The sequence below is a fragment of the Drosophila innubila genome, assembly GCF_004354385.1.
Source record: "Drosophila innubila isolate TH190305 chromosome 3L unlocalized genomic scaffold, UK_Dinn_1.0 0_D_3L, whole genome shotgun sequence".
NCBI lineage: Eukaryota > Metazoa > Arthropoda > Insecta > Diptera > Drosophilidae > Drosophila > Drosophila innubila.
This window is the reverse complement of record NW_022995376.1, coordinates 7391017-7414711: the sequence shown is the minus strand read 5'-3', so window position 1 is coordinate 7414711 and position 23695 is coordinate 7391017. Positions and strand designations below refer to the sequence as shown.

The following is a 23695-nucleotide window of genomic DNA, read 5'->3' as shown; positions in this document are numbered from 1 at the left end:
ACTTACTAGCTGCTTATGAAATTTGGTCAGCTGCTCTCATGTTTTGAGTTAACTGTTATTTTTTTTTAAAGAAGTTTCCCATTTTCGTTCGTTCAATGATAATTTTTCAAGTTTTAGAAATTATCGCAGTAAATTGTTAATTGTTTTCGTCGTATTGTTTTTGCGGGCTTCCATTTTTTTATGGTTAACGTGCTGACGATTAAATTTAGCGTTATAGCAGTTTTAGAATTCATCGAAATTCGACAAAATTTATGTGTTACCGCTTATAAATAGATGCACGCCACACACTAGGACACACTTCCACAACGATGCAATCCAAAACCAAGTCAAAACGCAGGTTGCGATGTCGTTATAATTTATCATATTTGAATACGAAGAATCTTGGCAAAATAGCGGTTGGCTTTCTGTTGCTCACATTAATAATTACAGCAAGTGGCCAAGATGAGACAGAGGAAGCAGAGATACCTGCTGAAGAGGAAAACAATGCTGATAACAATAAACAGGAACCGCCCGAAGGAACGAATGGTGATAAAACTGATATGGATACGACTTTTCGTTCTGATGGGCATGGCACCATTCATGAGAAGCTGGGACAGGCTCACTATCCTAATGTTGAATTAACAGGCTATCAGTCAAAAGCCATTTATACAGTCGAGAAGAATTACACAACTTGGCCCATTCATCCGGCCTACAATTTTACTCATTTCATATTTGATACTGTTATAAGAGGCAAACCGGCCTTACCGCCTGGTAAGCTAATTGTAATTTCAAGCAAGTTATCATATTAAACTAATGGTATTGATAGGCTATCTTGTGGTTAAAAATGAAAGTACTCTGGCATTGGGGCCCAAGGTTGAGCAGAATGATTGGAGTGCTCTGCTGGCCGAATACTTTTTGGTAATCCTATGGATTCTCTTATTGCTCATTCTCATAATTCTAGTACCATTTCTGGCGTAAGTTAATCTATAGTCTAATTGAATATTTAATATGAATTGACTGTCCATCACAGCGTTTGTTACTGCTGCTTCTGTTGCTGTCGACGTTGCAAGATCGGTTGTCCGCCATGCGATGGTCCAAGGGATAAGCGCAGAAATCTTATATGCAGTTCAGTCCTGCTGTTCTTAATTATTATTCTGCTGTGGGTCAATTTAAATGTGCACTTTACCCATCTGTTTAATTACTTATTAATTTACAGACTTGGTCTGCTCATGGCATTCTTTGCCACCAGAATACTGGATCGTGGATTTGATGACACGACCACAACAATGAAACGTGGCAGCAAGGATACGTGCACCTTTCTGCAGGATGTTTCCGATCATATCTATCATGTGTTTGTCAACAACTATCAGGAGCTGGAGGCCCATTTAACTGAGATACTGAATGGTAAGGCTATTTTGAATATTCCTATTGAATTCTTAGCTTGATTTAACACGCTTCCACAGAGGCAGCTAATCATATATTCCTGGATTTGGGAGATGCCTCGGAAAGTAATGCCATAGCAGAGTTAGAACGTATGTTGGATAATATGAAAGAGGCACGGACTTTAATGAAGCAGGTGGAGGAAATGGAAAAGGAATTGCGTTTCAATGCAGCTCAGCTGCGAGATGGTAAATCTTAACATTTTAATTCTATTTTATTTATAAACATAGATATTTTTTTTAACTATAGGTGTGCGTGGCATTAAGCGAGATGTGACATATACGTGCACCATTTTGATAGCCAATCACGAATGTACTCATTTACTTAAAACGTCTGCGCTGCAATTCGTAGATACCTCAACTTGCCTGCATCTGGATAAGGTAAGTACACCGATAAAAAAGAACGGTTAAGAATATTTGTTTAACATAATTGTTATTTTATTAATTAGATAAAGCTCTTAAAATTAATATTTCTGTCTTAAAACTTAGAGCTAACTATTACTCTATTATTTTTTAGTTGCCCGACTCCAGTTTATATGTGGAAGGTATGGAGAAGATCATGAAAGACAACGTTGCCGATATACCAAAGAGAGCGCTAATGCGCTTCAAGGAGATTGGCGATAAGATTGCAGTTGCAATGGATACGGTTTTGCCACCATTGCGAATGGATATTGGTAAAGGTCTTGACATCTTCCAGGCACAGGCGTCAAAGGTGCGCAGTCTAATTGACAGAGTGATCAGTGATATACACTGGAGGACCATGCACTCGACCAAATCCTTTGAAGATATTCAGGATAAATATGGAACTGATCGCAACCTTATCAGCATGCTCGCCTGTCTACTTATCCTGCTGGTAAATAGACAAGCTGTCAGCTGAATGGAGTTATCTTTTGGTTTATATCATGTATTCTACATTTCAGATTTTAGTTGTACTCATTGCCGCTCTGATATTCGGTTGCTTCCTTAACAAAGGCACTGGAGCCCATTGTTTGTTGTTGTACGTAAATAATGATTGATTTATTTTAGCTACTTTAACTAATATGTAATTTTTCCTATTCGTATTTAGAGCCATCATGTTGATATTTGCAGTATTCTCGTTTATTTTGCTGATCTCAATATTCTACTTTGTGATCGGTCTGATCAGCTATCAGGGTGCATGTGCTCCACTTCGGGATCAGGGCAAGAATGCCTTGTTCCGCCAGATGGATTCGGAAATGGATCTTAATAAATTTTTACCCGCATCGGGGGCCGAAAAAGATCCACAATATTCGCCAATGCGTATGTCAAGCGCGATCAAGGCTTGCATGGAGAATCAGTCAATCTTTGAATTGCTCCAGACAAATAAGCTATATGATACTGAGGATCTGATGAGCATTAAGATAATGCCCGAGGGTGATGAAGATGAGTCTCGCAGTCTAGTATTTGAAGATGATCTCTCCAAGGTGTCTCTACTCACAGAAGCGGAAGGTCGCACTCTTCATGAATTGCGCAATGGAAACTTATCGGGCTATCATAGCATTATGTATCTGGAGAATATGTGCAAGCAGCTTACCCCCAATTTGCCAAGCCTGGCTGCGGAGCTGAGAAATCTCAGCAATTACATTTATACGTCTGACGATACGTGGAATGATTATACTCGAGTCGGCCGAGTCTCTTTGAAAAATGAAGCAATGCAATTGTATCTGTACGATAAGAAGTATACGGGTGTCATATTGAATCTGATGGATAAGATGAAGGCGAAGCTGCTTAGAATTGATGAGTTGATCGTGTATGAGAATCGCAATTTCAGCAATTCCGTTGAAGTGCTTGTCAATGCGATAATTCGCTCAGAGCGATTCCTAAGAAGTCAAGGCAATCACTTTATCAATTCTCTTGGACAAAATCTGACAGATGTGATCAACGAACAGATAGATACATTCATTCAGCGTGTGATTCATGAGTGCAACACTAACATCGGACGCTGCAGTCCCCTGGCCTATATTTATTATCGTGGCGTGGATCTTATCTGTTATCGTCTGGTCGATCCTCTGGTGAGTTAAAGTCTCTAATTCTTACTTATGTCATAAGTAACTCAATTCCCTTCTTATGCTTGTAGAATGCTTTCTGGTTGGGCTTACTCATCTGCGCCCTGACCATGATTCCTATATTCTTTGTTGCCCATCGTTTAATGTGCCTCTGGAAGCGTCTACACGCCTATAGAGTTATGACTCCAGAGCGTCAAGAGGTTATAGAAGGAGGGTAAGTTTTATCTAAAGGTTTTCTAGTTTCTTAACTCATTGTCAACATCCTATATAGCTGTCCGACCTGTACTGGAGCACCGTATGTGCCACCGCCAATCATCACCTGCACTGGCGGCCAACAGACTTTCTGCGTCTGCTCCGAAGGGAAACTGAATCGAACTGATGGCGGCGCTGCTCCTAGCACAACTACCGTCCATGTAGATAGCCATGAAATTGCAGATAATGATATTGATGTGGTGCAGGCAACATCCATTGACATTTTAAGTGTTCCTGCTCAATCGCAAGAAGATGAAAGTGCATCAGGTATGCAGCCAAATCCCCCGAAGAAGAGTAAGAGTAAAGAGGATTAGGCTGCACTAAGCCGAAGCTGGGTAACATTGGAGTGTCCCTACAAGAGCTCCAGATACAAATTAACATATGCATTTTACAGCACTTTTTAGTAGTAATATTTAAATGTTGTATATAAAAAATGTTTAAAATGAAATATTGTTTTTCTCTCTTCTGCGATGGGGAATTTAAATGGGTTGAAAATGGAAATAAAGAAAGCACTCTGAATTGTAAGATTTTTTAGGGAACCTTATTTTTGGATTTAACTGTAAGCTTGTGACACATATTTTACAGATTTAATATAAACAATTGATACACAAGTATAAAATACATAATAAATTAATCAACATATTCAAATCAGAGATTCAAATGGATGCACAGACACACATGAATGATGTCAACCCACAAGGAAGAGTACAACGTATTTAGATATAATAATCAGTACAGGAAAAGTTGCCAGTCTCGGATTTTACCTTACATAAAGTGGAATTTTCAAGTGATATTAACAGTATTTTTTTTGAGTCTGTTGACAAAGCCAACTAATGCTGCCTATACGGATGATAGTAATGATGATTTGGGGATTTATTGGCGTGCTGGCTACGAGGGGCATGGTACCAGCCATGAGCAGATGGGTGAACCCCATTGGGCTGATGTAGAGTATACCAAATATGAATCGAAACCCCAATATACCAAGAAACGATATTATAGATCGTACGGAATGAAAGTAGTGTTTAATTTAACACATTTTCTACTCGACAACATAATGTACGCAAATCCAGCTATACCGCCTGGATATATTGTGGTCAAGGGTGAGGATACTCTGGCACTTGGTCCCAAAGTGGAGACGAATGATTGGCATGCTCTGGTTGGAGAATATTGGTTGATTCTCTTCTGGTTGTTCTTTCTTATGCTTCTAATTATACTGTTGCCATTCATAGGGTGAGTAGGGAAAAGAGAATTCAGTAAGTTTATTGCCTGATCATTTTTTGATTCAATTACAGGGTATGTTATTGCTGCTTCTGCTGCTGTCATCGCTGCCATCCAGGATGTCCACCTTGCGATAGGGATAGAGACTTAAAGAGAATCATTACATATGGATTTCTAATGCTGCTTTTAATTTTTTTAATTTTGTAAAAATCTGAGTTTTTTTTCGCGATTTGTAACATTTTTTTTTAAGTATCTGGTTTATTCACAGACTTGGCGCTGTTATTGCTTTTCTATCAAATAGACTGTTGGATCATGGCATTGTGGAAGCTGCAAACTCAATGCGCCAAGGTACCAAAGATATTTGTGCCTTTCTGAAGGACGTCAAGGAACATATTCATCATCTATTTGGCAACAATTATGAGGAAATGCTGAACCATTTAACCGACACTCTGACCAGTACAGTGCCAATTACAATTAATTCTACCTGACATCTCTAAAATTTCTCTACACAGATTCTCACACGCACATATTTTTCGATCTGGGAGATACCTCCGAGGCGAATGCATTGGAAGAGCTGCAACGTATACTTGATAATTTGCCAAGTGCATTAGATTTAATGAAAGACGTGGTGGTTCTTGAGAAAAAATTACGCTACTTTGGCGATCAACTACGTGATGGTAAATTTTTCTGGAGATAAAATTTTCTTTATTTCTGATTATTATTTAATTTATTTATTTTTCTTCTTAGGCATACGCGGTATTAAACGTGACTTGAATAACGCCTGCCAATATGCGTCGAATACGGATAAATTCTTAGATTTTTTACGGAATACGTTGATTGAATTTATTGATACCTCAGTCTGTCTGCACATGGATGAAGTAGGTCAAAACTATTTAAAGATTGTAGTATTATAATGTTTTTATTATCACAGTTGCCCCACACATCCGTATACGTGCAAGGCATTATGGAGATAATTGATAGCAAAGCTCATGAAATACCAAAAGAGGGAATAAAACGCTTTCAACATGTTAGCGATGTGATCAAGGCAGCCACGGACAAGGTCGCTCCGCCACTGATAAGTGATATAACCAAAGGAAGGGATACCATGTTGCAACATGCAAATCGAATACAAGATATTGTGGATGCGATCATCAGTGATATTCACTTGAACACGCTGAGATCGACACAATCCTTTGAGGACTTCTATGTAAAGTATGGCATCCATCGCAGACCCGTTAATATGTTTGCCTGTACTGTTATTTTTGTGGTAAGTACAATCGATATAATCAATTCAAGTAAGAAATTAAAAAAAACCTTCACAAGAGCAATTTTTAATATAAAATTGTTGATGTTTCTTACATGTTTTTTTCATTTTTATTTTAGATTATTGGCGCCCTGATTGTTGCACTCATAAGTGGCTTCTGTGCCAGAAGAACAACTGGAGCTACCTGTCTATTGCTGTAAGTAATTGATTATTAAATAAATTGTGGACAGTTTTGATGATCGCAATCCTTAGAGCCATTATATTAATATTCTGCGCCATTTCGTTTATTACACTGATTGGACTTTTCTACTTTATCTTGGGAATTGCGACCTACCACGGTGGATGTGCTCCATTCAAGAAAATGGAGGCTAGCGAAGTCTTTCGAATGCTGGACGCTGTTGTCGATTTGAATAAATATTTATCCAAATCAGATATTGAGGAAGCGTCGCCTCCATTGAGAATGTCGAATGTCATTGCAGCCTGTAAGGCTGAGCAATCGTTATTCCATCTGTTAAGTGATAATAATATATTTCATATCAATGATTTGGAACGCGTCTCCATATTAACTGAGCCAGAAAGTGAAGAAGTAATTGTTTACGCCGATCTCAGCCAGTCTTTTCTGTTAACACTTGAGGAACAGGTCAGAATGGAAAACATAACCACGGGAAATCTATCGACTTACCACAGTGTACATTATTTGGAAAGTGTATGCAAACAATTTACACCCATCCCTTTGCCTTTGATGGCAAATCAAATCAGAAAATTGGCTGAAGATCTTTATACTGTTGAGGGAGGTTTCTGGCGAACAAGAGCCAATTTGTTTACCGCTGCCAGGTTTCTGGATTCTTATCATAAAGAGATTGTTCTTCCAATGCAAAGCATGTATGAATCTCTCAAACACAAACTACAAAAAATTGATGATCTTATTTTATACAATAATTTTGAGTTTGGATCTGGCATTAGCTTGTTACTGAATTCAATTCTAAAAGCACATAAGTTTATACAAAATCGTGGCAAGGACTACATTGGTTCTCTCATGACCAACCTGACTCATTATACACAAGCTCAAGTCAGCGACTATATCGACATGGTTATAACAGAGTCGTATACCAATGTCGGATTATGTGAACCTCTCTCCTACATTTATTACCGCAGTGTCAACTTCATTTGTGGTCGTCTCGTTGATCCCATTGTGAGTAGATCATCATGCTTTAAAATTAACAAAATTTCACTTCTTATCTGCAATTGTAGAATGGATTCTGGTTAGGTCTTATACTCTGTGCTCTTCTCTTTCTGCCCGTCTTGTATTTGGCCCATCATCTGATGTGTTTGTTCAAAAAGTATGCTTCCTATACCAGAAGAGCGGACATAGTGGAGTAAGTGCTTTGATTTGCCCTAAATACAAAGGTATTCTTTCATTAATTTATATTTTTAGGACTGGACGGCCTTCTGGCTGTCCTGCTTGTACGGGTTTACCTTATGTGCCTTCGCCAGTTGTGATCTGTTCCGGTGGTCAACAGAAAATTGGCGGTTGTACGTCAGACCATACTCCAAGAACGGGAGGTGGAGTTGCCCGCAATGATGTTCTTACATTCGTGGATGATCCGTCGACTGAAACCTTTACCGAGGAACAGGATGAGACCTCATTCAGTAAGCGAAAGCAAGACTAGGATTCAAACAGAAAACATTGGGAGTAAGCAAGGAATACATTGACCAAGTGCAGATTATCATCACACGTTATCATAATATTTTCATACATATATATTTGTTATAGGAAATTAATCGAAATATATTCTTGAATATAGTGTACACTTTTTAATTGAAATTACATACCTGATTTTTTGAATTTAAACGACGTATCGATATCTTTTGGAATCACAGTTGCCAACCGGGCTATTTTATAGCTAGTTCCAGTATTTTCGATGCTAGAAAAATGTAAAATAACATTTTGGTATTTTCTGTTCATGACGAAAGTGGGCTTAAAGCGGTGAACCAAGACTGCCAACCCGTTTTTTGTTGCGATACGACTATTTAAACATGTTGGCAGCACTGGTCACATCGCTCCAGTTGTAGTTGTTGTATCAACGTACGCGCGTCGAGAACGTCCCGTTTGTCTTAATTTTAATTTTCTTAAGAAATTCTAGTTCTTAATTGCCCCAATAATAAAAAGGTGAATCAGAGTGAATCCCAATGATAGCTGAATTAAAGTAACATATGATTTGAATTATTCAATATGTAAACAAAGTGATTTATGTTGGGTGACCTACCAGACCCACCACCAATTCGTTCTGTGTGTGTGCAAACAAAGAAAAAGAAAAAGAATGTTGTGATGCTAAAGCAGCAAGCAGCGGGCGGTGCAGTAGATACATACATTCAAACACATGCATTTATATTCAGCATATATGTACAAGTGAAAGATTGTATGTAATATCCATACGAAAATGCCAAAGACTGTGTAAACGACCAATGCATGCACATATATGTGTGTGCATATATGCTTTTGTATGTATTATGTACATAGGATATGCATTAACATGCAGATATCCGAATATGGTTTGTGCCTCTGCTAAAATTTGACCCACGCGTGTTAAAAAATTCCAATTGGAGCACGAGGGCAAGCAGACGAACTCAGGCCACTGGAAGCTGTGGCCAGGATTATGTATAAAGTCGGGGAAGGAAAAACATAAAACAAAAATTGTGTTTCTGATTTAACTGTAAAACGTTTTAGAAAAAGATTCATTATTACATATATATATATATATTAAGTACAACGTGCCAATTGGACATTTGCAATTCTATCTGTTGTTATTGTTGTTGAACAAAGAGTTATCCAAAACCTCCACGTCCACTTTGTTGTTCTGTGAGCTGGCATTGATAGCTAATTGGATTTGGAAGTTACCGTATGTTAGTCCGTAGTCCAATAACATTAACAACATCCACCTCCTCTTTCTCATCATTATCATCATCAACATCAACTAAAGCTGGTTTAACTTACTCGAAACTGAAGCAAAAGTGTACCCAATACCCATTATTGTTGTTGCTGGTGAGTGTGATGATTGCGGCTCGAATTCAGCTTGTTTATTTCAATTTGAAAGATTATAACAATTTACTCAACTCTCTGGGCGATGACAATTGGATGAGTGTGTCTGTGAGTAAGTGAGTGTGTGTGTGTGTGTGTGTGAGTACTCGTCTGTCGCATTTGTAATTCAAGCGCTTATCGCACAAGGTTTTTGGCTTCCTCTCTTCTTCACTGGTTTTTTCTTGTGGGCTTCGCATAAATCATAATTATTTTGATTAATTAATTACTGCAGTCGCACGATCTGGAGCAGGGCAACAACACGCCAAACTTGAATACATACAACTTTATTTCATGGGTGCATGACAACTTCCGCAGCGACATTCTCACGCAGCTACAGAGACAGCTACAGATACATCCCTGACCTGTGTAAGATACACTCACACTCGCACATGTAAATACATGCGATTACCTATATTCTTATGTAGCAGACACACCGCACAGAGTCCCAAATCTAGTTGCCTATGCGCATGTACTATGTATTTATAGCAAAGCGTCACCGGCAGATATTTACATACAGATGTATCTTTCTATATGCCAAATGGAGTTCATAAACAATACGTGTATAAATTACAACTACAACTAGGTAGGTCTTCAAAAGTCATCAAAGAAGTCCGTTAGCTGTGAGAGAAGAGTGTGGAAAAGGTGTGAAACCGTATCGTATATTAATACTCAGTCTTCAACTGCTTCTTCTTCTTGTTTGAGCCATTGTACTTCCTGTAACGTTCGTTCTCAACGGGTTTCCGTTCGCCATCAATGCAACAACTTGACTTATTTCTCTCTCCCATTGTCTTTTTTGTGTGCCGCATCGAGATACTCGTACTTGTACTCGCACATAAAGATACAAAGATACACAGATACATGCTTACATAGTCAGTAGTCTCTTCAGTGCCTTTTGTTTGCCATCTCTCTCGCTTGCACGTGTGCTTAATTTCAATTGAAAATAGTTCTTTGTGCCAGCATTTTGATTAGACCTCATTGCGTATCTTTTTTTTTTTAAATGGGCTCAGCAGCTGAGTGTTGTCTTGTGTTGTGTTGTGAGTCATCTGGTCGTGGCCAGCAAACCAGTTTCCCAGTTTTGGCCCAATACGAGTATCTCGATACCGGTTCTTTCGAAAAAAAAAAATATATATCTTCACTTTAAACTGACAACCGACCAGATTTCTTTCTAAACTAAAAAGGCCAAGACGCAGCGGAATATCAGGGCGTGATCTGCTCACTTCTCCAATTTTTACCAAATGTTTAAATAAAATATAATAAATATTTATGCATATGTATTGTTGCTTTAACGGTTAACGTAATTCAGCTCATCAAATATAGGTTTCAACTGTTGTTTGCTTTTAAGAATATGTCAATATTTGTGTTGAAATTGAAACACAAACATAGAAGTGCGAACAATTGTTGCAGCTTTTGTCTGAAGCACTTTGTGTATAAATTAACCAGTCTCTGCTTTTAAACAGATACTACTTAGCATTCGATTACAGTAATACTAAAACAAATCGATGTAATATGAAACCTTTATGTAAAGTCTGCGCAAATGCATCATGATTTAATTATGGCTTTTAATGGAAAGCCGTAATAAGCTAAGCATATTTAATTAAAATACCTGACTGCTTGCAACTGCAAGGTGCAGCGTACATTATTTATTAGATAACAATGGAAACTTCTGTTGCCTGACCTCGGTTAGATCGATACTTACCTTACTTTACTTGTGTGGCATGCAACTAATGCACTTACAGCTTACAAGGGCTTGGCAATAATTATAATAATCAAACTAAGCTGTATTAAGTCAAATTTTCAGCTACTTAATTGATTTCTTACTGCTGAGTCATATTTAAATAATTTATGTATTTCCGTAATGCATTTAGCAATTGCGTTGTTTGGTTTTTTATTTTGAATATTCAACGTTTTAGTTCAAGGTCAGAGTAATAATTGCTTAATGCTTTGTTGGGTAAACAATGTGCTGCAAATTACTCGTACTTTCTTGGAATTTTTGAGTAATTTCTGCTGATAAGCAATTCTTCAATTTCATTCTCAGTTTCTTAGTCACATTATGAAAGGAAATCTAAACACAACAGCGAATAACTCTATTTGTGCAGTCAGCAGATAAACTCAACAACTCTTTATCTAACGGAAATTCACAGACACTTGCCTATAAAAATAAGTACAACCTACTTATATGACTTATCGTCTTTCGTATTTACGTAGCGAAAGGCATCTCTCAGGTTTCCCTGTAAAAACCTGTTCGGTTTCAAACAGACAAACTGATTCAATTTCAAGAAGTTGGTCGCTTGTCTATTTGTTTCCTACTTTTTTGGTGTGACTACGTTTGTGTCATAAAACTGCAAAAATCCATATACATCACACCAAAAAATAGTCATCATTTGCCAGACCAAGTTGTGCACACACAGCTGCAGAAGTTGAGTTATTGTTTATTGGCAAACAAATTCAGTAGAAATGAACTCAAAGAAACTCCAAGAAACATGAAATTTAATTAAAAACTTTCGTGTAAGAAATTGTCTTTAGAACATCATACAGACGGACTTTCTACAGTAAATAAATTGATAGGAAAGCTTCAATATATAGTTTTGCTAATCTCCTATATCCGTACAGAGCATTAAAGAATAAAAAAACAAAAAAAAAATAATATAATAAGTATATACTCAAAATTTGTTGTGTGTTTTTTATTAAAAATATATTGTGGTAATAAATTGGGCCAGTAGTTTTTGTATAGAAGCTTTCTTTAGAGAAGTATGTTTGTTGTAGCATAGCTTAACTGTAGTTAGAGAAAACAGCTTGGCATTTCATCTGCCTGTGAATCTATTTGTTTAATTCCCTCACTCGCTGTTTGACTGTAGTTTTGTGGCACATCAAGAATAGTCGAGGGCTCCCTACAGCACAGCATCTGCAGCAGCCCCTAAAATGAGTGCGTGTCACCTGCCACAAACTGCGCATGTGCCTGTCGTTATCAGGTCTGCAAAATTTGTTTATTTTGTTTTGTTGTTTCTTGTGTTTTTGGAGAACACACATATCATTTTCAAGTACATGTGGCTTGAAATGTGCTTTATGTATGCGTCAAAGCGACAATACAAACACCCTCTTATCACCCATGAACTGACCCCCAACGCAGCTATTTCGCTGCAAGGGCTTCCAGCTTTGTGTTCCCTCATGTCAAGGCCGTTCAAAGCCTCGGTCGTGCTGTTTATTGGATTTGCCACGCTGCGAACAGATACAGATTTTTCTGCACAGTCGCATCCTGAGAGGAGGCGTCCTCAGACAGAAGTGAAACACCCACAACATACAGTCAACGCTGCTGTTTGTTCGGACCAAATTAAAAGATGGGCACGTGCATTCTCTAAGCCTTTCTAGAACCATAAACATTAATGGACACAGGAAATGGCTTTTTTACACTTTCAAGTCCCATAACTTTGTGAATAAAAAGATATTTCAATACAAAACTTATTTCTTGGTATTGGTTTGGCCTCTGCCTTTAAAAAACTCATTTAAATAACAAATACATTTTTTTCTAGTCAAATGCTTCTTTTCTAAACGAAAGAATTTTATATGTTGACCTTTAAATAAACAAGAACAAGTGGCATTTTAAGTTTGCTTCAATTAAGAGTTAATCTTTCACTCTTCGCTTGCTCGTTTAATGTGTAATAACATAACGACTGACACGACAATTAAAGGCTGTTAGCAATCGCTGTTTGTGGTCACTTGAAAACAAAGCAAAATACACGTAAAGACACCATTAAGTGCTTAGATGGCAAAAACAAACAGTAGTAAAAAGTGCACATAAAATACACAAATTCAAGATAAGCAGGCGGTAAATGCAAGGCTCTAAAAGTGTCTCAATGTGTGTGTGTGTGTGTTTGTCTGTGTAATGTTTAGTTGTGTGTTGTGACACATTCTGTAGACAGACGACAGGCCAAGGCAAGCGACTAGTCAATCGTTGAAAGACTTACTGTCTATACATATATCACCCGGACCCTTTTCATTCACCTACAACTTGTACTCCCCTTTGCTACTGTCCAGTTGAGTTCAGTTCTGTTCCATTCAGCTTGCTTCAGTTCAGACATAAAGTTCAGTGAACTTTGTGCTTTTCGTTTTCTATGCACGCATATCAACAAGACATGACTGTCGCACTTAGATAGTTGTTGTTATTCTCCAAGTGTTTGGGATTTATAGTCGAAGATAATGAGTCACATACAAGTATTGCCATATATCATTTGGCATACATTATGATATTACATATCAAAATTTGTAATTTTTATGTTTGTCAGATATATATCTGTCATCGAAGATAGATAAGTTTTTAATGAGCTGTAGTTTGCTGGTAACTAACAGATATATTTATTAAGTTCTGATTTATAACACTATTTGTGTGCGATATTTATTAACGTTGAGAAATTTTAAAATGTGATTTATCTACAGTTGTAGAAGATATTTTATTCCATTCTATTTTTAAACCGTAATCTGGACGCACATTTGTTTTCGCATCTGTAGAACAGAACAGCAAGCACACAGAACAATTGCGTGTTTGCCGCTCTGGCGAGCATAGCCTCGGTGGCGCAGTTGGCAGCGCGTAAGTCTCATAATCTTAAGGTCGTGAGTTCGAGCCTCACCCGGGGCATGTAACTTTTTTTTTAAATTCAAAATTAAAATTTTTTTATTTGCTCATAATAATAATTGTATTTTTTTAAAGCAGTTTTGTTACGCTACAAACAGATTAGCATCTTTAGTATAGATCTAGATACTCCCACTTACACATAGTGCTCGCATTCGCTGTCTGACGTTGTTCGTTTTGTTATATGCTTTATTGACTTTAATTGATGTCAAGTGAAGTGTTTATCTTAGAACCAGTGGCAGTGTCAGTGGCATGAAGAAGCATTTAAGCATTTGTGCAACGTTGTCTTAAGCAAAATAAAAAATACGCAAAGCTCTTTTCCATTTGTCAATTGCCACAAAAGAAAACGACACGACACACCCACATTCGGGAATGAAATATGTATTTAAGTGTCTTGCCACGCATTAATTTATATGTATATAAGTTTAAGACATGCTAAAATCGTATTAAGGAGTGTGCCCTTTTATTAGTTTTTTATTTTGTTTATAATACTCATATGACATTTGAATCGTTTCATTTGTGTTTCTGCAGTTTAGTGACGCGGGAAATGGATGCGCACTCCGGCGATAAGAGGAGCCAAAGCCGGAGCCAAGCGTGTTAGGAGCAGCATTTAATCGAGCACAGGAGGACGGCACCATTTATTGTTGGACAGCTACAGAGAATAGCTTCAGAACAGAATGACAGCCGATTACCTCAAGTCAAAGGCGACGCGCCACAAAAATAGCGGCGTTAAGCGACGCCATCGGCAAATTGCCTATCTGGCCATATGCAGTCTCAGCGTGATAATATTTGGCTTTGCCTTGGCCACATTAATAAGGCCAGCTCACGCAGATGAAGGCAACGCAGACAGTGCCGTGGTGTGGCGCGAGGGATATGATGGATTCGGCACCACCCACGAGAAGAATAATCAGCCACATTATCCCAATACTGAATACACACCTTACAAGCAAACATCTAACTATACCAAAGCGCCCAAGCCCTACTCGCAGGCCATGGATCCCGTCTTCAATTTTACTCACTTGGTCTTTGATAAACTTCTAGCTCGTAAATCCGCATTGCCACCTGGTAAGCAATCTATTAGATCTTTCTTTTAAACAGTCTCATATTAAACTGTATATTTTTATTTATTTCTAGGATATATTGTGGTTAAGAACCAGAACACTCTTAGCCTGGGACCCAAGGTGGAGGAGAATGATTGGCGTGATCTCGTGGCGCATTACTGGATAGTTCTCATCTGGGTATTTGTCCTACTGCTTCTCGTAATTATCATACCCTTCATATCGTAAGTAAATGTAACAATAAATAAATCGTAATCTAATCTAATGTTCTATTTTTATTCCTTCTTTAGTGTTTGCTATTGTTGCTTTTGTTGCTGCCGCAATTGCAAAGAAGGATGTCCACCCTGCGATAGTGAAAAGGATGCACGCAGACGTTGCTGCTACGGAATGATGATGTTACTCTTAGTCATTGGTCTGCTGTAAGTTTAAATTATATATACTTTTGATATAACTTACTTATTGATTTGGTTTAATTTCTAGTTTTGGCGTCATTATTGCATTTGTGACCAATAAAATGTTGGATAATGGCTTCGACGATACAACTGCAACCATGCGACGTGGCAGCGATGACACTTGCACCTTCCTCAAGGATGTATCCGACAACATTCATCATCTGTTTGTTAAGAACTATGATGAGTTAAATACAAATCTGCAAGACATCTTGAAACGTAAGACCAAAACTTTTCCATGTTCCATTTACAACTTATTAATCTGTCGTTAACTTCAGATGTACATAGACACATATTCTTGGACGTAATGGACACTTCGGAAATTAAGAAGCTTTATGAAATGGAGCGTATATTCAACAATACACCACAAGTTGTGAAATTATTTTTAACTTTACAAAAACTGGACAAGGAACTACGTTTTAATGCTGCTCAACTGCGAGATTGTAAATAGCTATTTAATTCATTTGATTCTTATATTTAAAAATATTTAATATTCATATTTTCTTCGTTTTTAGTGCTGCGAGGCGTAAAGCGCGATGTAAACTATGCTTGTACAGTGCTCTGCGGCAGCCGGGAATGTCTACAGTTTTTAAAGACAACGGAGATTGAATTTCTTGACAGCTCAAAATGTCTACACTTGGATATGGTAAATATAGAATATCTTAATGGAGAAATTAGATAATAATGTCACCATTTTATTACACAGCTACCGAATACTACCTCGTTTTTGATTGCCAGTCGGGATATCGTTGATCAAAATATTTCCGTAATTCCCAAAAATGGCATAAGACGAGTTGAAGAGATTGGCAAACAGATTAAGCGAGCTATAGATCCTCTTACTCCCAAGATAATTTCGGATATTCAAAAGGGAAGAGATCTATTCCGCGAACAGGCAAACAGCATTCGCAGCATTATCGATGCGGTGATCACAGATATCCATTCGAATACAGTGAAGTCGACCAAGACATTCGACGATGTCTACGAAAAGTTTGGCATGGATCGAAGCATCGTTAGTGTCATTGTCTGCGTATTCCTATTGGTCGTAAGTAATATTGTAATAGCTTATTTATAAAATACTTTAATAATTTCGCATATTTCTTTACAGATTCTATTTATACTGACTGTATCTATGATCTGTGGCTGCTGCGGACGTCGCCGGCGTGGATATCGTGATGACTGTTGCAGCAAAGGAACAGGAGCAACTTGTCTCTTGTTGTTAGTATCTAAAACTGATGCCATGATGAAGAAATTATTAACTAATCTATGTACTCATTTCTAGTGCCATCTTGTTAATATTCTGCGTATTCTCAGTGACTATTCTGATTGGACTCTTCTACTTTATTATGGGCATGATAACCTATCAAGGTGCCTGTGCTCCTTTGAGGGATCAGGATAAGAATGAGCTATTCCGTCAGATAGATTCAGTTATTGATCTCAATCGCTATTTGCCTCACAGCGAACGTCAATCCGACTCACCGCTGCCGCCTCTTCGCATGTCAAGTGCAATTAAGGCTTGTCAAGCCGATCAATCGATCTTTGAGCTATTGCAAAAGAATAGTTTGTACGATATTAATGATCTAATACGTATTAAGGTTCTACGCGACCCTCCAGATACGAAAGTGCCAATATTTAGAGCGGATTACAACGGTTTTAGCGTATTCACGAATGAAGAGAAAGAAGAATTCGGACGAGCAAGTGATGGCAACCTATCGAAATACCATGGCTCTTTGTATTCAAAGAACTTATGCTTGAAGATAACTCCCGTTGATCTACCCACAATGGCCAATCAGTTGAGGGATCTACGTTCCAGTCTATGGAGTCAATGGGGTATTTATGATTGGGCCAGAACTGCACTGGAAAACGAGGCCTTCAATCTAGAAAAAATCAATGATGAATTTTATATAAAAATCACCACGGGTATCAAACAAATATCCGAGACTGTATCTAAGATCGATAAATTGATACTGTACAATAACTTGCCCTATGGAGATTCCATTCAGGCCCTGCTTCAAACTGCAGATCGTGCCGAGAACTTTTTAAAACAGCGCGGACAGTCATACGTAAATAGATTAATTGACAATGCTACCAAAACGGTTGAGGATCAGATTGACAAATATGTCCAAATGGTGATTAGGGAGTGTAACAAAAACGTTGGCAAATGTGCTCCACTTGCCTATATCTATGATACTGGTGTAGATTTAATCTGCAAACGCCTGGTCGATCCAATGGTGAGTGCATACAAATGTTGTATAACAATTTGAATTAATTTTGTATTTATTTCTTGTTTATAGAATGGTTTCTGGGTAGGAGTTCTGCTCTGTGGATTGCTCTTCCTTCCCATACTCTTTGTGGCTCATCGCTTGTTGTGCTTGTACAGAAAAATCGATCCGTATTCGGCGCCAGCTGTTGGCATTGTTGAGGGCGGGTAAGTTAATTAACTTTTGATATCATTATTATGTCATTCATTGCACTGCCTGAAGCGTTTCCATCATCACGGATGCATTAACGTCGGTGCCACCTACGGGGGCAGGCTTTATAGGGCAATCGACTAAATATTGTGTCTGTGATGAAACTAATCACAATCAAAGTGGTGGTACTAACACTGGTGCCTTTATCCTGCTGCTAACGGATGCAACTGCAGAGGCAGAAACAGCGACAGAGAAGATGATACCGCTGGCAAGTGGCAGCAACAGCAAACGCAAACAAGATTAGCTGCATGTTTTAACAAACAAATTGTCACACAATCTAATCTCTGTCACACTTGTCTCATTCTCATTTCCATATATACTCGTACTCGTATTTGTCCATCTCACCGCTAACCACGCCACCGCCACCGCCATCGCCACCGCCACATACCGCACACAGCAGCGACTACTTGTACGATGCCTATAGCGAACGTGAGCGTGAGCACGAGCATGTGCCATTGGCCAAGTAAGCCTTGTTCCATCCACCTGACAGCTAACTTCTTTTGTTTGTTAACTCTTATGAATAATTCAATTGCTTGTGCTGCTTTCAGTGTGCCAAAGAAGCGTCGCAAGGCCTACGAGCGTCGACGGGAACAGCAGGACTATTATGAGGATGCATCGCCGGGCGTATCGCGTAATTCCCGTGGAGGCGGTGGTGTTGCTAATGGCGGTGGAGATGCCGCCGCTGGCAGCAGCAACATGCGCTATAACGATGTGGCACCGACGTAAGCATTCCCATAAAATACAGCTGATCCATCTCTTTCTATGGTCCCTTAATCCTTTAGCCTGACAAACAATTAGCGTGTCCTGCCTAACGATTGCTGCAATTACCACATGATTTACACATGTACATATATATAACACATTAACACACACATAACTGCAATATTGTGGCTAATTATGAATTATTTGATGGCCGCTCTTTTAATTGCTATTTTTGGTTTCATTTTATTTAGCGCTAAAATTGTGGCTAAAGACACAAGGCCAAAAGCACTGGCGGCAGATGGTTTCTTTTAGGCATTAAAATCCCGAAGTGCAAATGGTTTTTGGTAATATTATGTCTGCCTCCTGTCTGTGTGACACCAGCACTCTCTCACTGTGTGCGTGTGTGTGTGTGTGTGTGTATGTGTGTATGTGTTGTTGCTTTCTGACCTATTCATAAAATGCTGCCTCTAAACGTCATTCACATCATGTTTAACTACATGTGGCCAGTCCAAAGAACGTTAACTGGTTTCACCTCATTGCTTTATATTTATTTTTTGTTTGCCACCACTTCATCAGATGATGGCTTGGTCTTGTCTTGTATGGTTAACTACTGCTCCCATTGCCCAATTCCAAAACGTAACTAACTGCAATACATATTGGCAAATAAACTAATCCAACTAAACGCAGTTGTTGTGTCTCTTTTTGTTGTTCACATTTGTATCTTTTATTATCAACTGATGACTAATTTATTTATCCTCTTCACAGGCATTGGGATCATGAACCACCGCGTTACCACAATCCGCCCGTAGCGCCGCCATCATCTGAATATGAACGCCCACCGCCATACTATTATCCAGGTGCCTCCGACCAGGATTAAGAACGTGATGCGTATGTGGACATTTGTTGAAATGGCTTTAAAATGAAATGGCAAGAATATGGAAGAGATGAACGGAAAAAGGATAAACAACACCAGATGAATTTCATTTAGAATATTGCAAGAGAAAACCCCCAATTTTACTGAGACTGTAATTTTAGTTGAAAAGTTAGGTTTTTATTTAAAGTTATGTAATTTGTATCATCACATGTGTTATAATATTCTTTGGACTGTATCAGACGATCTGCCAGCAATGCAAAATGATATATAGTAAAGATTAGTTTTAAGCGCGGATCAAAGCAAACGCATATAAAATATTATTTGAATTGTACACACACACACACACATTGAAAATGTTGCCAAAAGATATGAAAATGAATAGAAAGCGATGCGATCCGAATCGGTTGAAATTAAAAAGCATATGCACAGCTAAAGCATTTAATAAGTTAGTGTTAAATGAATACAAATCACAAGTATACACACACCCAAATGATTCTCATTAATTTATTGTGCGCAGTCGTGAATTGCATTTTGAAACCCCAAAACAATAATCAATATTTACAATTAAATCTATTTAAATCGCATCTCAAAATTAAATGGGACGAATAATACACGTACTAGATATATTTGTATCTGTATTGAAAACCAGAACTGCCATTTTAATTTAGACTATCTGATGAGCAGCTGCAAGTTTTTCGATTCATTTTGGTAGACAAGTGTATTTATTTTCAAAGAAACTAAACACACACAATAACAAGAAGAAACACTTCCTTAAAACTAAAAGAAAAAAGAAAATGACGCACTTTATAATACGTACGAATACTTTAAAAATCTGTCATAGTTTAGTAAGTGAAATTTCAACTAAAAAACAAAACAACAAAAAATGAAAAATTTGAAGGAGCCTACATAAACGTGTTTCAAATTGTATTCTACGAGTATGTCTTCAATTTCAGGGCAAACTGCAAGTAGCCAAAATAAAAAAAATTAAAATAAATACAATTTAAAGATATACACACACCAACACACATCCACACACGATTGTATAAGAGTGTATTTTAGTTAAGCAAAAACCAACAAGTATGTATGAATGTACGTTCATTTTTTATATATTTTACTTTTACGTACATTTCATGATTTTCTGCTTAAGTCATTTTAGTGTTTAAACAATAAGCCAATAATCTGAATCAAAGTTTTAAAGCTAAAAAAAAAGCAAATAACAATTACTGTGAAAATATAAATTATAAAAATATTTCAAACTTGTTTTGTTTAATTGTAAAAGTATGAAATGGAAGAATAGGCAAAACAATCGTCAGTTATATAAAAAACTTCAAGCCATCTAAATACAAACCGATTTAAATATTAGCCTAAAAGTAGGCGATGATAAAAATCAAAACCAGTTACACATGTTATTTTAGTAACAACAGCAAACAGCAGCAGCAACAATAGCAACAACAATCACAAAGTATCTGGATGCATTGAGAATGCTTAACTGGCAATCGCTTATCTTTATCTTGCCAGGATTCTTGGCATATACCTGGCCAGGGAACAGCAATAGCAGCGATCGCAATGAGTTGTTTGTCCTGGGAATGCACAATCACACCGCCTGGGCAATGACAATGTGGCAGGATACCTCCTACAAGCCAGACTCCTATTGCCTGCTTTGGTTGAAGGAACTGCAGAGCTCACATTGTCCATTTGTAAAGCTTCTGGTTCATTGCGTCATAGCGTTGCCCGTGTACAATTTATTGTTGATTTTAATTGGGTAAGAAAAAGAATCTAAAAGTCAAACACATTCAGTCTAAACTTTCTTCGTAGTTGGCATCTGAATAAAAGCGCCTCCAGCAATGCGGAGCGTATTTTACTTGTGTTTACGCCAGTTTGCCGACGACCGGCGCCTTCTCCTCCCATCTTGACTGCAGCTGCACCTCGACCGTTGCCACCTTTGCCCCCTCCACGTTGCAAGCGACGTTTAGCACCAAAAGCGCCATCACGTCGCATGCGTTCCTCACTCAATTCACCCGATAGATATCCCAGTCAAAAGGATCCCTTTGCGACTGCTGAGCAGGTCGAGCAATACAAGAGTCTGCGCAGAAATCTGATACGTGTGCTGGAAGGCCTGCAGCAGCCAGTGCCTGCAATATCGCAGATGCCGCTGCCATTGCCCATGCCAGTTGCAATGCCTGCGTCGAAGCCTTATTTTAATCCAAGAGATTCGTTTGAGGAGCCTATTCAGTCTCCCACTTCAGAGCAGTCCAAAGGCAAGAAAAAGTCACGAAAATGGTTTCACACTGTAGTCAAGCGACTGGGTAAAACCTTTGCTAAAAACAAGAACCACAACCAGATAGAAAACAGCGAAGTTACCACAAGCAGCAGCAGCAGCAACAGAAATAGCAGCATTATTCAAATGGGCTGGAAACGTTTGAAAATTCGCGCCAGTCGAAGAAGCCAATTTTATGTGCCGTCAGCAAGTAGTTCGGAGACAATCAGCAGCGCTAGTTGCATATATGCGTACTAGGAACAGTTCAAGCATTGAGAGTGCCTGGCAATTTCAAGGGAAAATCTTTGATCGAACAGATATTCCCATGAAAATGCTGCGTCATTCCAATGCGTTTGCTGACCGTAGATATATTTAACCAGCACTTATCGATGGCATTCTTAAATCAACCATCACCTTGAACCGCTCTTAATTTTATTAGAACACATCCGGCAAGGCGACAATGAACAAAAGACTCAAGCGACAAACCCTGTCCTCTCATCAATCATAATATAAACCCGCGCACCATATCTAATCTGGCCAACTGGCGATGAAACAACAACGACTACCGGGTGAACTTCAGCTATATGAGCATGCAGATAGGTTCAGCTGATACCAAATTCCACCGAAAGCGACTTTATTGCATCGCAACAATGCTAGGAAGCGAAACTGTAGCAAGAGAAGGAAGAGGAGGAGGAGAGCGCACCGAAGCGTGCATACGCTGCGCAGAATGATCTACGACTATAATACAGTTATAATTTATTATATTTATTTTTTACTTTCATAAATTTATGACAATCTGGAAATTATGAAAATTTATTTAATTACAATATATTATTTGCTTAAGATCAACTTAAAGCAGTCGGATTCAAAATATTAACTTTTTTAATTAAATAAATAAATTAATATTCTTAGTATACTTTTTACAATTCCTCCAGAAGGAAACGCTAATTAAAAAATAAGATTTCTTAGCAACGTTTCTATTATCTCTAAAATGCATCTGCTCTGTTCTTCCGTGAGGCAAGCGGACAATGTGGCAGTGGCACTCATCAGTTTGTTGAAGGCTTCCGCAAGGCCAGCGAAAGGTGAAAACTGCCAACATATGATTTTCATAATTTTCAACTTAAAATTAAATCACGTTTCTTATCAGCAATGTTGTTGTTGTTGTAGTTGTACTTGTTGCTGTTATTGTTGTTGGCGTCGGTGAGTGCCTTTCTTTTTCAACAATTACCAAAATAACAGCAGCAGGCAGACAGCGACAATAACAACAGCAGCAACAACGATAACTACAACAAGAGTAATAACAATGAAATTTCACTTTCAATTTGTGTGTAAAAACAAAAGACTTAAGACACGAACTGAACGCAGTCATAGTAGCAATCGCAATCGCAGTGAAGGTTAAGTTGTCCGATTTGATATTCAATTGGTATAACGGTTTCGAAAGCCAACATGGCCGCCAAGTTTAGCGACAGTCAATGCACTCTCGTAGCAGATAACGCCCACCGCATAGATAATGTGCATTACCTGATACAGATCGATTCTAAATTCTTTCTACTGTGTTGGTGTGAGAGTGTGTGTGTGTGTGTGTGTCTGTGTGTGTAATACGCACTTCTTGTGGCCTTCGTGGCTGGTGTGAAATTTTGCCGCTATGTGAAATAGAGCATTGCATTTCCATTTCTCATTTGGCTGCTGTGCAAACTTTTCTCGTGAAAACTGGCACAGAATTGCAACAACAACAACAACAACAACAACAATTGAAGCACCAACAACCACAAAGCAGTTAAAGCTACAGCGGCAAGTAGATTGCAAGCAGCACGCAATACGCATTAAAATGCACACAATTAAGTCGTGCAAATGATTTACAGTGAAAGGCAGTGAAATTTATGGCATGCAAAGCGTGAGAAGCGATCAAAGGAGCAGTCTCTTGTGCCATATATAGCAGACACTAGAATTGTAGAACTTATATCTGATACGAGTAAATTGACTCACAGTCTGTTAAGAAACTCAAGAC

The 23695-nt window shown here is 38.2% G+C and overlaps 5 protein-coding genes and 1 non-coding gene across 11 annotated transcripts; all 6 read left to right on the top strand.

Annotated features, from left to right (window-relative positions):
• Positions 1 to 121: 121 nt before the first annotated feature.
• Positions 122 to 4142, top strand: LOC117788740 (prominin-like protein). Its single transcript, XM_034627583.1, has 11 exons — positions 122 to 750; positions 806 to 953; positions 1010 to 1138; positions 1196 to 1383; positions 1443 to 1607; positions 1669 to 1799; positions 1936 to 2271; positions 2339 to 2415; positions 2485 to 3448; positions 3514 to 3656; positions 3714 to 4142. Exons 1-11 carry the CDS (start codon positions 309 to 311, stop codon positions 4006 to 4008), a joined length of 3018 nt encoding a protein of 1005 aa, XP_034483474.1. The 5' UTR covers positions 122 to 308; the 3' UTR covers positions 4009 to 4142.
• Positions 4143 to 4748: 606 nt separating this feature from the next.
• Positions 4749 to 6691, top strand: LOC117786957 (prominin-like protein). The gene is made up of 8 exons (XM_034625388.1): positions 4749 to 4924; positions 5181 to 5368; positions 5425 to 5589; positions 5660 to 5790; positions 5844 to 6179; positions 6296 to 6372; positions 6429 to 6576; positions 6656 to 6691. Exons 1-8 carry the CDS (start codon positions 4749 to 4751, stop codon positions 6689 to 6691), a joined length of 1257 nt encoding a protein of 418 aa, XP_034481279.1.
• A 466-nt stretch (positions 6692 to 7157) lies between these two features.
• LOC117788328 (prominin-like protein) lies at positions 7158 to 7980 on the top strand. The gene is made up of 3 exons (XM_034627066.1): positions 7158 to 7368; positions 7428 to 7552; positions 7612 to 7980. Exons 1-3 carry the CDS (start codon positions 7213 to 7215, stop codon positions 7844 to 7846), a joined length of 516 nt encoding a protein of 171 aa, XP_034482957.1. The 5' UTR covers positions 7158 to 7212; the 3' UTR covers positions 7847 to 7980.
• Positions 7981 to 8247: 267 nt separating this feature from the next.
• On the top strand, positions 8248 to 20414 carry LOC117786288 (prominin-like protein). Of its 6 annotated transcripts, none has more exons than XR_004617622.1 (15): positions 8248 to 8346; positions 14411 to 14944; positions 15014 to 15161; positions 15228 to 15356; positions 15418 to 15605; positions 15665 to 15829; positions 15902 to 16032; positions 16093 to 16428; positions 16492 to 16601; positions 16666 to 17614; positions 17678 to 17811; positions 18252 to 18317; positions 18403 to 18576; positions 18808 to 18961; positions 19322 to 19389. XR_004617622.1 is itself a non-coding variant. In XM_034624466.1 (15 exons), exons 2-14 carry the CDS (start codon positions 14557 to 14559, stop codon positions 18866 to 18868), a joined length of 2979 nt encoding a protein of 992 aa, XP_034480357.1. In that variant the 5' UTR covers positions 8248 to 8346; positions 14411 to 14556; the 3' UTR covers positions 18869 to 18900; positions 19322 to 20414. The 6 variants fall into 6 exon arrangements, 5 of the variants coding, with proteins under 5 accessions (XP_034480357.1, XP_034480356.1, XP_034480355.1 ...); XM_034624466.1 differs by having other exon boundaries at positions 18808 to 18900; positions 19322 to 20414; XM_034624465.1 differs by lacking the exon at positions 18808 to 18961 and having other exon boundaries at positions 18255 to 18317; positions 19322 to 20314.
• Positions 13813 to 13885, top strand: Trnam-cau. The gene has a single exon. It is a non-coding gene; the product is annotated as a tRNA-Met (tRNA).
• A 481-nt stretch (positions 20415 to 20895) lies between the features above and the next one.
• On the top strand, positions 20896 to 22490 carry LOC117786290. Its single transcript, XM_034624471.1, has 2 exons — positions 20896 to 21192; positions 21246 to 22490. The coding sequence occupies exons 1-2, from the start codon at positions 20912 to 20914 to the stop codon at positions 21943 to 21945; spliced, it is 981 nt and encodes a 326-aa protein (XP_034480362.1). The 5' UTR covers positions 20896 to 20911; the 3' UTR covers positions 21946 to 22490.
• The last annotated feature ends 1205 nt before the right edge of the window (positions 22491 to 23695 follow it).

What these genes read in the sequence shown, in the direction of transcription:
- LOC117788740 (XM_034627583.1), top strand. Translation starts at nt 309, where the DNA reads ATGCAATCCAAAACCAAGTCAAAACGCAGGTTGCGATGTCGTTATAAT. An exon ending in CAAACCGGCCTTACCGCCTG is followed by an intron (nt 751 to 805) that starts GTAAGCTAATTG and finishes TGGTATTGATAG; the next exon opens with GCTATCTTGTGGTTAAAAAT. An exon ending in GGAGCCCATTGTTTGTTGTT is followed by an intron (nt 2,416 to 2,484) that starts GTACGTAAATAA and finishes ATTCGTATTTAG; the next exon opens with AGCCATCATGTTGATATTTG.
- LOC117786957 (XM_034625388.1), top strand. Translation starts at nt 4,749, where the DNA reads ATGTACGCAAATCCAGCTATACCGCCTGGATATATTGTGGTCAAGGGT. An exon ending in TTTAACCGACACTCTGACCA is followed by an intron (nt 5,369 to 5,424) that starts GTACAGTGCCAA and finishes TTCTCTACACAG; the next exon opens with ATTCTCACACGCACATATTT. An exon ending in CCTGTACTGTTATTTTTGTG is followed by an intron (nt 6,180 to 6,295) that starts GTAAGTACAATC and finishes TTTTTATTTTAG; the next exon opens with ATTATTGGCGCCCTGATTGT.
- LOC117788328 (XM_034627066.1), top strand. Translation starts at nt 7,213, where the DNA reads ATGACCAACCTGACTCATTATACACAAGCTCAAGTCAGCGACTATATC. An exon ending in GTCGTCTCGTTGATCCCATT is followed by an intron (nt 7,369 to 7,427) that starts GTGAGTAGATCA and finishes CTGCAATTGTAG; the next exon opens with AATGGATTCTGGTTAGGTCT. An exon ending in AGAAGAGCGGACATAGTGGA is followed by an intron (nt 7,553 to 7,611) that starts GTAAGTGCTTTG and finishes TTATATTTTTAG; the next exon opens with GACTGGACGGCCTTCTGGCT.
- LOC117786288 (XM_034624464.1), top strand. Translation starts at nt 14,557, where the DNA reads ATGACAGCCGATTACCTCAAGTCAAAGGCGACGCGCCACAAAAATAGC. An exon ending in CTCTTAGTCATTGGTCTGCT is followed by an intron (nt 15,357 to 15,417) that starts GTAAGTTTAAAT and finishes TTTAATTTCTAG; the next exon opens with TTTTGGCGTCATTATTGCAT. An exon ending in TATAACGATGTGGCACCGAC is followed by an intron (nt 18,577 to 19,321) that starts GTAAGCATTCCC and finishes TCCTCTTCACAG; the next exon opens with GCATTGGGATCATGAACCAC.
- LOC117786290 (XM_034624471.1), top strand. Translation starts at nt 20,912, where the DNA reads ATGCTTAACTGGCAATCGCTTATCTTTATCTTGCCAGGATTCTTGGCA. An exon ending in TTATTGTTGATTTTAATTGG is followed by an intron (nt 21,193 to 21,245) that starts GTAAGAAAAAGA and finishes CTTTCTTCGTAG; the next exon opens with TTGGCATCTGAATAAAAGCG.